The 15,805-nt window shown below is 32.3% G+C and overlaps 1 protein-coding gene across 1 annotated transcript; it reads right to left on the reverse strand.

Moving 5' to 3' along the window:
* Positions 1-8,663: 8,663 nt before the first annotated feature.
* Positions 8,664-10,890, reverse strand: HELRODRAFT_158910 (hypothetical protein; the record flags this gene model as incomplete). Its single annotated transcript, XM_009010865.1, has 3 exons — positions 8,664-8,739; positions 10,344-10,623; positions 10,713-10,890. 3 exons carry the CDS (start codon positions 10,888-10,890, stop codon positions 8,664-8,666), a joined length of 534 nt encoding a protein of 177 aa, XP_009009113.1.
* Between the last annotated feature and the right edge of the window lie 4,915 nt (positions 10,891-15,805).

The raw sequence follows: 15,805 nt of genomic DNA on the forward strand, positions 1-15,805 counted from the left end.
TAACAACTTTTCTAAATAAGTTAAGTTAGGAAATTTATTAGATTTTATAAATTATTTAGAAACGGAAATGGGTATAAATTTTGTTTATCTGCAAATTTTTTCAAATAAATGTAATTTATTATCTTTTTTTGTAAACGTTTAGTTATAAATACACACACAAACACATACACACACACAAATTTATATAGAGCTATTTCTTACGTGTAGAGTTCTGTGCTCGGATAAAGAGAATCTCCATCTAATACGATGAAATAAAACACTGTGGTGGCAACAATGGCAGTAAATAAAAAGTTAGATTTTCTAAACTTTCAAGAAAAAAATGAAAAGATGAGCCTATATGGAAATGGAGACAAACATTTTCAATTCATTAATTATTAATTTTCAAAGAAATAACTAAAGTTGAAATGGATATTATCAAAGTTTTTAAAAGGATAAAGAAAAGAGATAATGTTTTCTTAGCAAGACTGTGATGTGTTCAGAAAAATTTTAACTTTTCAAGATTTTTATAGCAAGTTTTTCATAAGTTCATTTTCTTCTTTCTATCCTTTGGCTTCATCACTGTTGCGTTTTTTTAGCATTTTTTTAAATTATTTTTTAAAATTTTGCCAATTACATAATGATATAAAAATGACATGCCGAATTAGCAGCAGAGTTTCAAATTATTGTAGACAGTGAGTAAAATTTGATGAAGGCAGATGTGCAAATTCATGCCAGTACTGTTTAAAAATATTAATTATTTTTAATGTTAGTGTCTATATATTTTTCTCATTATATCATCATTTTGTTGTCATTATAGTTGATGTTGGGGTTATCATTTTCAATGTTGTCATCACTGACGTTAGTGTTGTGGTCAGTGAGTTTTACTATGTGGTTATTTAATGATTGCAATGATTATTATTGCCGTCAACGTTAACCTTGGCTATACAACGATTTACAATTTCATATTGTAAAATTATAACTCTCAAAAAACTGTTCTAATCAAAAATCTGTCTTTTAAAATCTTCACAAAAGTGTTGGGGTCGGAGTGATATAAGTGATTAATGTCATGGAGTTATATTTCAAAAAACCTTATTATTATTTGCACAGTTATATGAGAGAAGCGGCGCCAAGCAGTTCTTTAAAAGCAATCTCAACGAAACTGCACTAGACATGTTGTACTGGGATTGTACGTGCAAGCGTGCAGGCTGGCTGGCTGACTGGCTGGCTGACTGGCTGGCTGACTGGCTGGCTGACTGGCTGGCTGCGCATTACATCATCGTGGAGCGTGTCATAGTTTGCGAAAATTTTATTTTTAGAGGTTTTTAACGATTGCAAGAAACGTGGCATGACATGACGCGAAACGTGTTTTCGTCAGAGTGAAAGGGCTGTTAGGTACGGCTTTGATTGATTGCTTACTTACGAAGTCGAAAATTACATGCCACAGACCTCACAAAAATTCTGAAAAAATATTAATTTACTTTTTTTTAACTTGCGAAATACATTTTCTCAAAGGGTAAAGGCTGAGTGGATTAAACAAATGTGTGAGACTGAAAACTTGTTCATAATTAAATTATAAACAATATATTTGAAGATAAATAAATTTATATATATGTATTTATTTATTTATTATAAATTACACAATAAATTAGTTTTCTTAAACTATTTCATAATTAAAAAATAAATGGCCGGTTATTTTTGTAGAGAGTTTGGATTAATAAGTTGACTTTTTTGCTTTTGTTCTCTATTTTGGGACAATTTTAACATTGATGATACCAACGTTTTATTGTGCATATTTCCAAAATAGAGCGTTGTTGGGGGTGAATCAATTGAAAGCCGAAACAAATCCCTCCTTAATGACATCCAGTTAAAAATGATTCATTCGTATGAATGTCTTATTTATTATTAGTTGAATTAATTCTTCGTTCATTATGTTTGTGTTGAGCAAACAGCACGTAATTGTATTAAACAAGGCAAGGCAGATGTAAACATTTTTATTACACTACGTGACTTTACACGTGAGCGGGCAACACAGGCCGGCAAGTTGCAGACCGATTATTTCTCTCGTCTGTTGTCTGCTGTCTGCTGAGTTGTTTGCAACGGTTGCGGTAGTTACGATTGTTACGATGAATGCAATAGTTACGGTTGATACGGTGGTTACGATTGATACGATGCTACGACTTTTACGACACGGTAGTTAGCAAGTTTTAAGTATTTGAGTAACTGCGTTTATTTTGAACGTCGGGATGTGTTATTTAAATTATTTGTTCAAAAGAACAGTTGCAAGTGCAACATCGCCAGGGACCGCTGAACAGACATGTGCAAACCGTTACAATATCTGCACTGTAACAACAATCGTTCAAACTGTGAAGAATATGTTTTCTCGGGTCCTGAGAACAAACATACATCTCTTCAGGCTCCGTTCATTCGTCGTATTTTTGAATGCTTACTTTCATTGCGTGATGAAATATTTTGCATTCTCTGCACGCAGCCTCACTTTATCGTAAATCGCATTGGCCGTTCATCATTTGATCTCAATGCATCATCCACTTTCTGATGTAAACTTTGATTAAGTAATTAGTTTTAGTTTTCACAGTTTGTGGTTTTGCACTTTTTTATTTATGCATGTACCCGCGTGTGCGTGTGAGCGCGTATGTTTGGAGAGAGAGAGAGAGAGAGAGAGAGAGAGAGAGAGAGAGAGAGAGATCACAGATTGAAATCATTTTAAAACTTTTTTAAATAACTTTAAAATTTTATATAAAAAATAGTTGTGATTATCAGCAAAAAAACAATTAAAATATTTAAAATGGCTACGCCTGTGAAAACCACGTAAGATATGAAACACGACGACGTTAACCGAAAACTCAAAAATTCAAACAAATAAATGTTGACCATTTATTCTGTTGTAAAGTTATCGATGGTGGGAGTTCTTGCAAATGTAAAGCACCAGGTTTTATAAATTGTTTTCATTTACCATATTGGGTGAACGTCTGTTCAAGTCATTAAAATGTTTTACTATATTACCAAATATCATTAATATATTCTGTTTTTTAAAATTTAATTTGAAGGACCAAAAAATAAACAAGAAATTTAAAAAAAAACTTATTTTAAATAACCTGGTCTTTTTGGTTGATATTGAATGACTTCTCTTGCAAAACGGATTCAATTTTTTCGAATTGCATGGTTGCCACAAGCTTCAACATCTCCTCCATTCTGAAAAAATAAAAAGAATTTTTTAAGGTTCGAGACAGTTTTGGAGCTTACGATAAGAAAATCAATTTAAGAAACGAGAAAAACAAATCCATTTCTTCATTCCCTCAAATTGAATTATTTACGAGAAAATCGTGAGGATTTAAAATTAAAGTAGAACAGCTTAGTATTTTTTGCAAACATCAACAAACTTGAATGAAAAAAATCGAAAACAGATTTGGAGACATGAATGAAACAATGAGGAAAGTGATGTTTGTAATTACGCTGAAACGATGTTCTTAGTTTGCTAACAGGGTTTAAATATTTTACCATAAATTTTATCTTTAATTAAACTTATTCACAGAGTGGCAGTTTATTTAATTTTCGCAGCATTTGGTTCCTTCGAATGATGTTGTTGCACAGTGCGTCACAATTGTTCCTTGCCGGGTGGCCTGATGGATTGTAATGCAGACTCTCTCATCAATAATTCATTTTTTCATTTATTATATCGCTATTTTTCTACAAATAACAATTTATATGTCATTCAAGTAGGAACTCCTTACATTTTTCACAAGAAACATTCCAATAGAAAATATTTTGTTATTTGTTTGTGTTGTGCAAGATGCTACTCAACAGTGAAATTAGGTTTGGTGCTTGGCCGAATAATGACCATATTATTCATGATATGCATGACGGCCATGTTATTCTATACGTGAAATCTGTTTCCATATCAAGCATGCATTTCTTGCGGTTAAATGAAATGAAACGAAACGAGATTTGAATGATACGAAACGAGATTTGAATGATACGAAACGAGATTTAAATGATACGAAACGAGAGAAAGAAACCATTCCGGAATGTTTCAAAACAATTATACGAAGTTATTATTTGACGGGCACACAATGTTCTGTTGCACGTTGATGTTGTTCAATCTGGGCTTACGCACTTTCAACGCTTACGCGGTTATTGCAGAGTCAGAATTTATTATCATGAAATGGCTGTTCATTTGCATAGTGATTCAAAACCGTTGGCCGTCTCCTTCGTAGGAGGATGCCGGTCCACTTGCTCGTTGAAATTCATGACTAAATTGGAGTGTTCACATATCGGTTGATCTGTTAAATACTCACACATGAAAGTAAAAGGGAAGTTTGTTTTTAAATATTTTCATTTTCATTGAAAAGTTTTATTATAACTTTTAAATGAATATTTTTTTTTACAAACAGGCAAACATCACCACGTTGGACGGTTGGCGTGGATTCGCTAACAAATTTAGCCTCAGTAGAAAATAATTTAACATTGAATTGTAATGGTTTAATACAAAAAATAAACTATTCCCATTTTAATGACAAATATTCAAGATGGAATTAGTTTGAAGTTTCGAATTTGCAGAGAGGTTTGAAATATTTTTTTAAATAATCACTTATGCTATTTTTTAAATTAATTATTGATAATAGTTTGCTATAATTATTAGTTACATTAATCATTCCTATTAAAGACTGGATAGTCATTCAGTCTTTCATAGGTCTAGAGTAGGCTTGTAGAACCTTAAAAACGTATGAGGTAGGAAAATTAATTGTTAAATTGGTGCCAAAAATTAACTTCACAACACGAATAATCAGAATAATTCAATAAATTGCGACTATTTACATTTCTGCTGAGAAAATAAATAAATTCATTGGAGCTTAAGATCTTCTATCAAGGTTCATGCTTCAACTATCAGCCATCGTTATTATTGTATTATTATTGTTGTTGTTGTTATTATTTCAATCATAATTATTAATGATTGTTTAACTTAAAATTTGAATATATTGCTATTACTAATGTTCTGATGTCATTTCTAATATGTTTGATTTTAAACTTTCAAAGCTCGTAAATTGATTAAAATAAAGATTTCCGAGTTTTGGCATTTCGTTTCAAATTTTAAATTTTTTGCGTCATTTTTATGGAGGTTTCATCCTTATAGAAACAAAAACTCATTTTGAGGCAGATTAAAAGTTTTTTTCCATTTTTTACAATTTTCAAGTTTTGAAATTTCCGATTAACTACTTTTTAATTATTTTGCTAAAAAAATTTCAATATTTGAAACGACATCGAGAAAATAATTTGAAATTAAACGCCGGGATAGAGTTGCAGAGAACATCTGCAGTTTAAATTTGCACTGGCTCTCCAACAATCTCTGCAGAATTAACAATATCCAACGTTCCCATTCTAATGGTGAAGATTTTATTTACATGTTGAGATTTTTTTTGCTGAAAAATGAATGAATTCCACACAAAATAAAACTAAAAAAATGGAATGTCTATAAATATCAATTATATCGTTTAACTTCCTGTAATGTGAAAAATAACAATAATAAAGTTGTTTTCAAAATTTAACATTAAAAAATATTTTTATAGGCTTGAATGTTCTTGCCTGGTAGATTCACTAACGCTCAATGATGTTCAATTTTCGGAGGTCAAGATTCACGTTCGGGCAATTTTAAAAATTAAGAAAATTTTTGTGATTTTTAGATATTAGAGGTTAAAAGTTGAAGGTCATTCTTCCTCTCGCTAAAGCACTTGCTCTGATGATGGTGTCATCACACACTCACACACACACTCATTGTACGTAAAATTTAATAAACGTGAAAGCCACCCATCCCATTGCCCTATCAAGCCGACTTGTTGGGATAATGTCGGATTTTTTTGGTTTTCCCTAAAAATGTGATGAAATATGGAACTGATTTTGAATAATCATTTGATGACTTTGGTTTTAATTCACTTTAATTATTATTGCATTTTTTAAATTTACACTTTCCCTTCTGTAAATTTCAAGAGATATATAAACCTCTACTTGTTACGCCATTCAAATTTTAGTTTTGATTAACAAATCGTTTGCAAGCAAATCCCACACAACACTACATTTAATTTTTATCTGTCAATGAGAATGATGAGACTGAAGACTTTTTTAATATTTGTATTACACGGTTACATTTTGTTGATTATAGAAAAAGAATTAGAGTGGACTTACAAGCTTAAACCCGCGCTCATATTTTTTTCCGTGGATATGTCACGTCAAGAAATGTTTGCAAAATGGTTTAAGAGCGTATTACCGATATACATTTTAATTCGCGCTGTTCAGCTTGTGTTTTTTTCTTCATAATCATTCCTGCCTAGCAAAAAACATATAGCTAGTTGCTTGAAGTTCTTTTATTAAGGTTATTCTAGTTAAGTTTAGCATTCAGAAAGTTTGCAATACTTTTAATATTTTAATAACAGTTTTTAATTACGTACGTGTAATTTTCTACGCTTGACTATAGCAAGTCTAAAAATCCCTTCACCAACTCTAGTTCATTTCGGAAAGTTGCCGCAAAGCAAGTATTTGGTGGATTGAGGTTTGACCACGTCCCACCCTTTCTAAAAATTCAACGTTGGCTTACGGTTGAAATTCTGTTTAAAATCTTCATCATGATGTAAAAGTGCGTAGATAGCATGGCACCCGAATACCTTCTCCAAAGCTCTGTGATTCACAAGCAGCACTCGAATATAGACTATGCTCTTCTCAGCTCAATCTATATATTGTCCCTCCCATTTGATTGCCTGTGGTACTTGCAACTTTGCAATCCAATCGTTGGACCTGCCGTGTGGAACAACTTGCTATCCAATCTCCCTACACCTGGACTATTCTTCGTAAGCATTTCGAGGAATCTCAAAACTTTCTCTATTTCTCGGTGGACGTTGATGCAAAAGTGGCGCTTTTGAGGTTCTTCTTTTATATAAATAAGCGTTATAGTTTTTTTTCAATAATAATTTATATTAATTCATTATTTTGAAACTAATGTTCTTTAAATGAAGTAATTGTTACAAAGTGAATGCACCACAGACTAATTTTGCTTGAAGAAAGATAAAAATGTTGCCGAACAATTTGTTAAGTCTTGTAGTCTGAGGAAAATGTTTTGATGGATCGGCACAGTTGGAAATGATTCTGAATGATAATTGAGCCCGAGACATCAATTTGTCACTAGCAGCAAGCAGGCTCCCACGTGCACTCGCTGATTCCTTCCTTCCTCTTCTTGTAAAATAAATTTATTTCAAGTGCATTTAACCGCGCGCCCGTCGTTGTAATTTTCGATTAACGCGTGAGGTTACAATGTACAATAATGATAATGATGGTGGTGAGGACGACGATGATGGTGGTGATGATGTGCATCATTAATCTACATAATTCTTGAGCAACACTTCTGCCCGATGGATCGTTTGTTGCAGGCCTAGCTTACTGGATTTTATTCTTTCCTTTTTTTATTTCTCCTTTTGTTTGTTTACCAACTTTTAATTTTGTACAAAATATTTAATTAATTTCTTGCATTCCACTTTTTTTATACTTTGAAAGTTTTTTAATGATTTTTGTTCAACATTAAAATCACTTTATAATGAATTTTTATTTAAGTATTTTCCAGTTTTGTTTAAATTAACATTCGTATGCCTTTACAGCGCAATTGCATCTTGAACAAATTTTATTATTTTCATTATTATTACTATCATCATTATTGTTGTGGTTATTGTTATAATAATTAATTTCATTATTATTTCTATTTATCACCAATTTCATAAAAGAATTTTTGCGGATTGACGTTGACGCCGAGTCACTCACGCCTCCAATACTTCAAATGTTGATGTTTAATTAGAAATAGTGACGAGCGACAGTTTGGAAAATTTAGATAGCGAGTATAGCAATTGAGATTGAAACTTAGTATAACATTGAAGATTTCAAATACAGACGTGTCTCCACAGGCGTATTGGATTCATACTGCATAGTAGTTATATTGAAAAATGTCCACAACGCTATCTGCTTGCTTGTCGCTACGGTGCAAATGTTTGCTTCTGAGTTTAAAATATTTGTGCAAGAACATTCTGTGCATTTGCACACGATTGAACTTGCATGCTTACATTTTATTTCATTTTGTAACTTAACGTTTGTGGAAGTATTTATTGTTGTCTCCAGGGCTATTCACCATTTCAATCAAAAATTTTGAATTTCAAATAATTAAAAAAAGAAAAACGAAAAAATTGCACATAAATGAGTTTAAAGCATCATTTCATATTACATTTTTTTTTTGTAAATTAATGTGGCAAATTTAGTTAGTATGAATCAATGATAATAATAATAATAATAATTATTATTATTATGATAATGTTATTATTTTAATTACGTTATAAAAAGTATGTTTACTTTATTTCAAAATCGTTAAAATTTTATATTCGTTCAACTAGCACACACATAACTGTTGTATTTAAGCCCCTCAAGCAATTAATCACTAAAAAAATTCATACTGAAAAAAAACTTAATTGAACGCTAAATAATGAGCAACAAGATTATATCATTAAAAAGTGCTAGTGCTAACCTTTACAAAATTGTCGACAGCAAACTAACTGAAAAAAAAATTCTTCACTCGCAAAGAATTTAGTTGGTCGAGCGATTATGCGTTGGAAGTGTTGACTGCACACTGCAACGAGGCGAGACTATCGCGAGGCAGGATATGCAACATGCTCGGCTGCCGATCTATCGCATACATCTTCTATGAAAACTTGCATCCTTCTGTCGTGCATATATATATATATATATATATATATATATATATATATATATATATATATATATATATATATAAACTGTCAATATTTTGAATAGGAAAAAAGCTATGCAGACGAACGATGGACTCAACATGTTCCTTATCAAAAATATAATTTTCTCTATCATCTCACATCTCACCACTTACTCGCCACATCTTTAATCTATCACCAAGCACTGGAATTATTTCTAAGTATCGAAAATCATACCAATATTTAAGAAAGAAAGTAAAGACGATGTTAACAACTACAGACCCATCTCCATTCTAACCCCACTGTCAAACATTCTTGACAAACTTTTCTTCAAAATACTCTCTAATTTTGTCAACTCCAATAAAACTATCTGCAGCAACCGATATGGATTCAGATCCAACCATTCCACTGGGCTTGCCATTCTCGACTTCGCTCAGCACATACTAAAAACTAAAAAAATGAACAGCAAAATTTTTCCATTGGTATTTTTTTGGACTTATCAAAAGCCTTCGATGTCATCGATCACAAAATACTCCTATCCAAACTATATCATTACGGAGTAAGAGGCACAGCTCACAACTGGATGAGAAGCTATCTTTCATCACGGAGACAATATGTTTCCAGAAACAACATCCATTCAAAGTTTGCTCCTATTCATCACGGCGTACCACAAGGATCCATACTTGGACCCCTTTTATTTCCTATCTACATAAATGACCACTGCAACGTTTCGCCATCAATCAAATATGTGCCGTTCACTGACGATATCACCTTCTTTTTACACTTAACAATCTACATGACTATTCTGAACTTATTAATCTCAAATTTGAAAAATACTCTACTTGGTTATGCAAAAACAAACTAATTATACATTATTTTAAATGTTCCTATGTTATTATTGGTCCAAAAACACTCACAAACCAAGCCCCTTACTTTAATTTCTTAATTAACAACGTTCCTATAAACCGCACCCTGTCAACCAAATTTCTTGGTATCACCATCACAGAAAATCTCTCATAGAATTCACACCTACAAACAACCTCAGATAAAATCAACAAACTCATTGGCATCTTCTACCAAATCAAATAAAAACTTTTTCGTTTTGTTCTACAAACGCTTCATTATACATTCATTTACCCTCATCTAACCTACTGCATCACACTATGGAAAAATAGTCCAAAAAGCTATCTGAACAATGAAATACACTCCCAAAAAGATCAATTTGTTTAACTTTTAATCTCTTACAATTATTTAATAATTTTTTCCATACTAAACCTTTCTTTTTAGCAAATAAAATTTTACCACTTAACTTTATCTACCTTTACTGTTTTGCCTTAGTTATAACGAAACAATTTTTTGAACATAAATACTTTCTAAAGAAAGTTCTGGAAAGTTCTTAATGATAGATGACGATGCCGCCCATATGGAATATTAAGTTCAATCGGTTTTCCAACATATCTAAGGAATGCGCCAGTTGTGACATTGTTGGTTTTCAGGAATGCCTTGAATGCAGATGGGTCTCCCTTATAGTTGTACATATAACATCAGTAACAAAGATGTCACCATTTAAGAAAAAAATTATATATAAAAATTAAGTACTTCAGTTTGGACAGGTTGTATAGAAAAGAGACAGCAATTCTATCTTTGCCAGTTCTTCCTGTTAACTCAATGATTTTGTCGAAATCTGCCAAACGTTTCATGGCATCAGATGCAATTCCTTCTAATGGATGAACATTGCAACTTAAATTGATTGAGTGGATCTGAAGTTTCTCCTTTAGCATCTGATGGACACGATTGTTGACGGGAACTCTATCCGCAAGGCACGATTTCAATTTGGACATGAACTGACAGTGAACTTGGGCATTGGGCAACTTCAAACCTGTTGAAGTGTGCGTGTGCGTATGTATGTCTCTGTGACTAACTGCATGGATGAAACAATGTGACTGGCGTAATCAACAGCTGTGCCACCTGGAAGTCTAGCTTTAGGAATTGTGTAGCATGCTTGTGATGGCGAAAAACTAAGGTGAAATTTAACAACATGCTTGTCAACAACTGTAGTGGCATCATGAGCAATGGTTGCTGAATCACACTGGTACAACATTTCACCAACTTGTAAATGAGCAAGAATATTTAATTCGTACGCCATTCGTGCGATGTTGGAAGGATATGCAACTTTACTCAATGTGGAAGAGTGAACCGTTTCGCTGAAGTACTAAAGGATGGCTCCTATTCCTTTTATTGAAGCGTTTCGAGTGAGGGCCCTGTAGACGGACTTCTTGAAATTAGAAGATTAAGTATTACCAATTTTTGTACTTACTATTTTGACACTTTCTTTTTCATCCTTTTCCAAAAGCAGGCTGATCAAATAATGTATCTCACTCATCTGTTTGTTGTTAGCATCTCGGTAAAAGGCTTTTACCGTTTATATTCGAACAAATAATCAAATGTCTAACTAACCCTCTATAATTTACAAAAAGCAGAGTAATAATCCAAAAATAATCATTTTTCAATTCTGTAATTCAAAATGCATAAAATTATCAATAAAACTTTAACGATAAAATGATTACACAATAACACAAGCATGAAGCACGAAAGTAAGCTTCACAACATGGAAACAATGAAAGTTAACTTCAATGCATAAAGCATTTATTTATATCGTCTCCGAGGGTCAGTTTTTTCAAAAAATTTTCATTCCAGTGAACTTGCAAATCTTAAATACCATTTAATAGATTTTAAATGAAAGCAACACAACAAAACAATTTCACATCACACCGCATCTAGAAAGTGATGCAAGTCTTGCCGAGGTCTTACTGAAGCATGTTCTCACAAATAATTATGTTCGTACGACAAAACTAAGATTGTTTACTTGTGTTTGCCAGGAGCGTTAACGTTACTCATAAAATGGAGCGCCGCAATCTAATCGCTACGGCTACTGCAGGTAAATGTAGCGCTACTTCAAAGAAAAAGTAATAACAAAATCGCTAGCACAGTCGCTACTTTTTTTCTATTATATAAAAAGTCTTCATTTTGATTGTAATCTTGTACTTTATTGTTAGTGCGTTAAACATTAAATCGATTGTCAATTTCTCGACAGAAATATTTTTACATTAACTATTTTGTTTTGATATTCTGAGTTGAAATGTGGGACTCTATTAGGCACGCAACATGATGTTATGTGAGGTGAATCGTTCGAATTGTTCTATTCATTTAAGCTGGAGTATCAGTGTTTGTCTCCAATGAAAGTAATGACCACCGCTTGCAAGAATCCATTATTCATCCAGGTTTTGCCGATCACGTTTGCTATTTCTGTTTTTCGTGCTTTTCGTAGTTATAAAATACGCTGGAAACATCGGGTCGAGTTCTTTTAATAAAAAATGTTAATTTTAGTAAACATTAGCAGTGGTAGAGATAGTAGACCTACCGGAAATTCTGTAACAAATCGTAACATATTTCCCACCAGAATGAAGTTTTTTGTAAATTAGAAAATAAAGAATGACAAATGTCAAGGTAATCAAGCCATCAAACCAAAAACTAAAAATTTGATATCACTGATTTTTGAAACTAATCAAATAATGAAGGAATGTGCAAAAATAATTAAATAAAAAAGGTCGCGTCACCAACTTTAGAAAGCTTGAAATTTGTTGTGACTAAACCAATTTTTTTATTTTATTCATTAACCTTTTCGTAGTAGTAGAGTTGTAGTAGTAGTAATAATAATAGTTGTAGTAGTAGTAGTAGTAGCATCAGCAGCAGTAATAATAGTAATTCTATAAAAACGTCCATTAAAAATAAATTGCTGAAGCCAGTGAGTATGAAGGAAAATTTTGAAAATTTTCACTTTAATTTTATTGGAATAACAACAGACTACCTTTGTTGTTTGTATTTTTATTAAAAAGGTTAAATAAAAATAATCAAAGAATATAATCAATAAAAAAATTAAATTTAATCAGAAAATTTAAAATTGAAATAATGTTCTGAAATATATTGCATTCATTCACACGTAAACACACGTCGTCCTCTTCGTAATGGAACAACTTTCATGAGCATTGAAGCTTCGAATTTAGCATGTTCTAAAATTTGAGTACAACTATTGTTGATTCCACGTTGTGTCTTTATTGTGATGTACACCAATGAAACATGTGTTAGTAACTTTGTTGATCATCTACGAAGTAGCAGATCTAGGGGACCCTCAGTGGAGTGTCCCTCCCCGTTGTAAGCGTTATTTGGGTTGAAAGTTCGTTGTTTTGGGAAAAAATGTGTTTTTGAGTGAAAAATTGACATTATAAGCCAAGAAAAGTCGTAAGTGAAATTCTGACCACATTAGTTAAAAATTTGTCCTTCCCCCGTAAAAATATAAGCTCGACCATGAACATGAAACATTTCCCAAAAAAATTATGAAACATTTTTTTGAAATTTGAAATCCCCCGGTCGTCAAATATTTTATTGAAAATCATGGCCCACCGTGAAAGTTGTCTAGATCTGCCACTATCATCGACATCATCATCAACAAAATGTGTTGTTACGATAAATACACATATATATACTTTTATTTTTTCTATCTTCGACTGTTTTAAATTCCATATAAGTCTCAACTCTACATCTTTGCCGATTGCATCCTTCTTATGATTTTTATGTCCTCATCCTGTTACCCATTTTCTAAAATCTGCCTTCCTAACATTCATGAAATTTTTCACCTGTTCTTGTTGTTTCCCATTTATTATAATTTACTAACACATCGTTACACATTCTCTCGTATATACCCACATCTTGTTTTCGTACGCTGGCTACCAATAAAACATCAAATAATTTTAAAATTTTAAACTTACTTAGTTTCTAAATGTTCATCAAATATTTTAACAAAACTTAAGCGTCCTGGTTCCAGTAAGTATGACAACCTTGGTGTTATCTATATTTTGTTTAACGTTTTTTGGGCCCATTCAAACAAACGCTTAGCATGGAAGATACAATAGACTAGAGAATATCAAAGTCGCCATGCCCAGTGGCGGATTTAAGGAGACCGGAAACACACCACTCCCTCGTAAGCAGTTTTTTTAATAAAAGTCAGAAAAAGGACCGTTTTAGGTAGAAAATAGAAAATCGACCAAAAATTGAACTTAATAGGCAAAAGAAGGTCGTCAGCCACACAACCACAAATTTTAGCCCCCCTTGAAAATTTTGGCTTCCCTTGTGAAAATTTGAATATTTTCAAAATTTTGTTCCCCCGTCAAAGTTGTCTAAGATTAGCCTCTGTCTGATCCCGGTCTATAACCATTTTTTTAAAAACACTGATGGCAAATCTGTTTTAGCATTTACTGGTCCTTTTCTTTAAAGCTCTTTCTTCTTTTTCTCTAACTACTTCTCTAACTACTTCTCCATCACTCACGAAGATCTAAAGATCCATCTGTTTTCAAATTTCGTTGAATATCAAGTAAACGGCTTTTTAAAATAAATTGCTTTGATATATGCTCTAAAATATAATAATAACATAATAATAACAAAATTTATAGTGGCTCAGTAGACTAGCATCTGTGTAAGAATCATTACCAAATAAATGTCCTAGCCTGATTTTAAAATTGTTGATTGAATCCACTGAGACAATTTTATCGCTCAGCTCGTTCCAGGCGTTTGCTACCCTGCTGCTGAAAAATTTCTGCTTTATTGAATTTTCTATTTTCTTGAAGAGCTTGTATTTAGGACCTCCTTATCCATTCTTTTTTTCTAGTTGAAAGAACCTGGTGAACGGTGTTTCTTCTTTTCCAGTTATTAACTTATGTGTCTGAATCAGATCTCCTCTGCATCTTCTCCTTTCTAGTGTTGTTAATCCGTATTTTTTCAGTCTATCTCTATTTTCTAGTTCTCCAACTCTTTCGATTATCTTTGTTGCTCTACACTGTACCCGTTTAAGAATGTTTTTGTCCTTTTGCAGATCTGGATTCCAAACCTGTGAACAATACTCGAGATGAGGGCAAACTAATGTTTTATACAACTTTATAATGATCGACTTCTTTCTGCTCACCACCGTTCTTCTATAATTCAAGTATTTGATTTGCTTCAGCTGCTGCCAAAGTACATTGTCTTGATGATTTTGTGCTTTTATGAATAGTGATTCCGAGGTCCTTTTCTTCTTTTGTAGATCGAAGGTCCTTACTGCCTAGTTGATATTGAAAGTCTTTGTTTTTTCTTCCCATACGCATAAATTTACATTTGTCTATGTTAAATAGCATTTGCCAATCTTCAGACAATTTGTATAGTCTTGTCAAATTTTGTCTTAATACTTCCGCATCTTCTTCGATGTTGACCCTTGCACACAGCTTCGTGTCGTCCACAAATTTTGATATTTTTGATATTTTGCCAGAGTCGATATCATTAATGTAAATAACAAATAGTAGAGGGCCCAGCACCGAACTTTGAGAAACTCCACTTGTAACGCTAATCCAGTTTGAATTTTTGCTTTTTTGCACTTGCTGTTTTCTGTTTTTTAGCCAGTTAGTAATCCATTGAAGCAAATTTTCAGATATCCCACATGCCAGTAGTTCTTTGAGGTAACCAGAAAAAAAGCATTCAGGAAAAAATGTTTCCAGAAAAAATATCTTCAGTAAAAATATCTTCATTCAAAAAGGTCTTCCAGAAAAAATGCCTTCAAGAAAAAAGTCTTCAAGAAAAAAAGTCTTCCAGAAAAAACGTCTTCAGGAAAAAAAGTCTTCCAGAAAAAAATCCAACGATACTATTTTATTTTTAAAATATTCATACATACAAAAATGGAATTACATTTTTACATAAAAAATTTGTTAAATTTGTTAAAAAATTAATAAAAATCATAATAACTTTATTATGTTCTTTGTGTATTAATATTATTATTTGTTAAATTTGTTAAAAAATTAATAAAAATCATAATAACTTTATTATGTTCTTTGTGTATTAATATTATCTGAGAGGTTTATTGGAATGGATTATAGGGTTGTTAAAGTGTTACAGCATGTGCCAAAAACGGTTCTAGGACAATTACCCCCCGGACAAATACCCCTCGGACAATTACCCCCCGGACAAATACCCCCCGGACA

Source organism: Helobdella robusta, assembly GCF_000326865.2.
Source record: "Helobdella robusta unplaced genomic scaffold HELROscaffold_1, whole genome shotgun sequence".
In the NCBI taxonomy this organism is placed as follows: Eukaryota; Metazoa; Annelida; class Clitellata; order Rhynchobdellida; family Glossiphoniidae; genus Helobdella; species Helobdella robusta.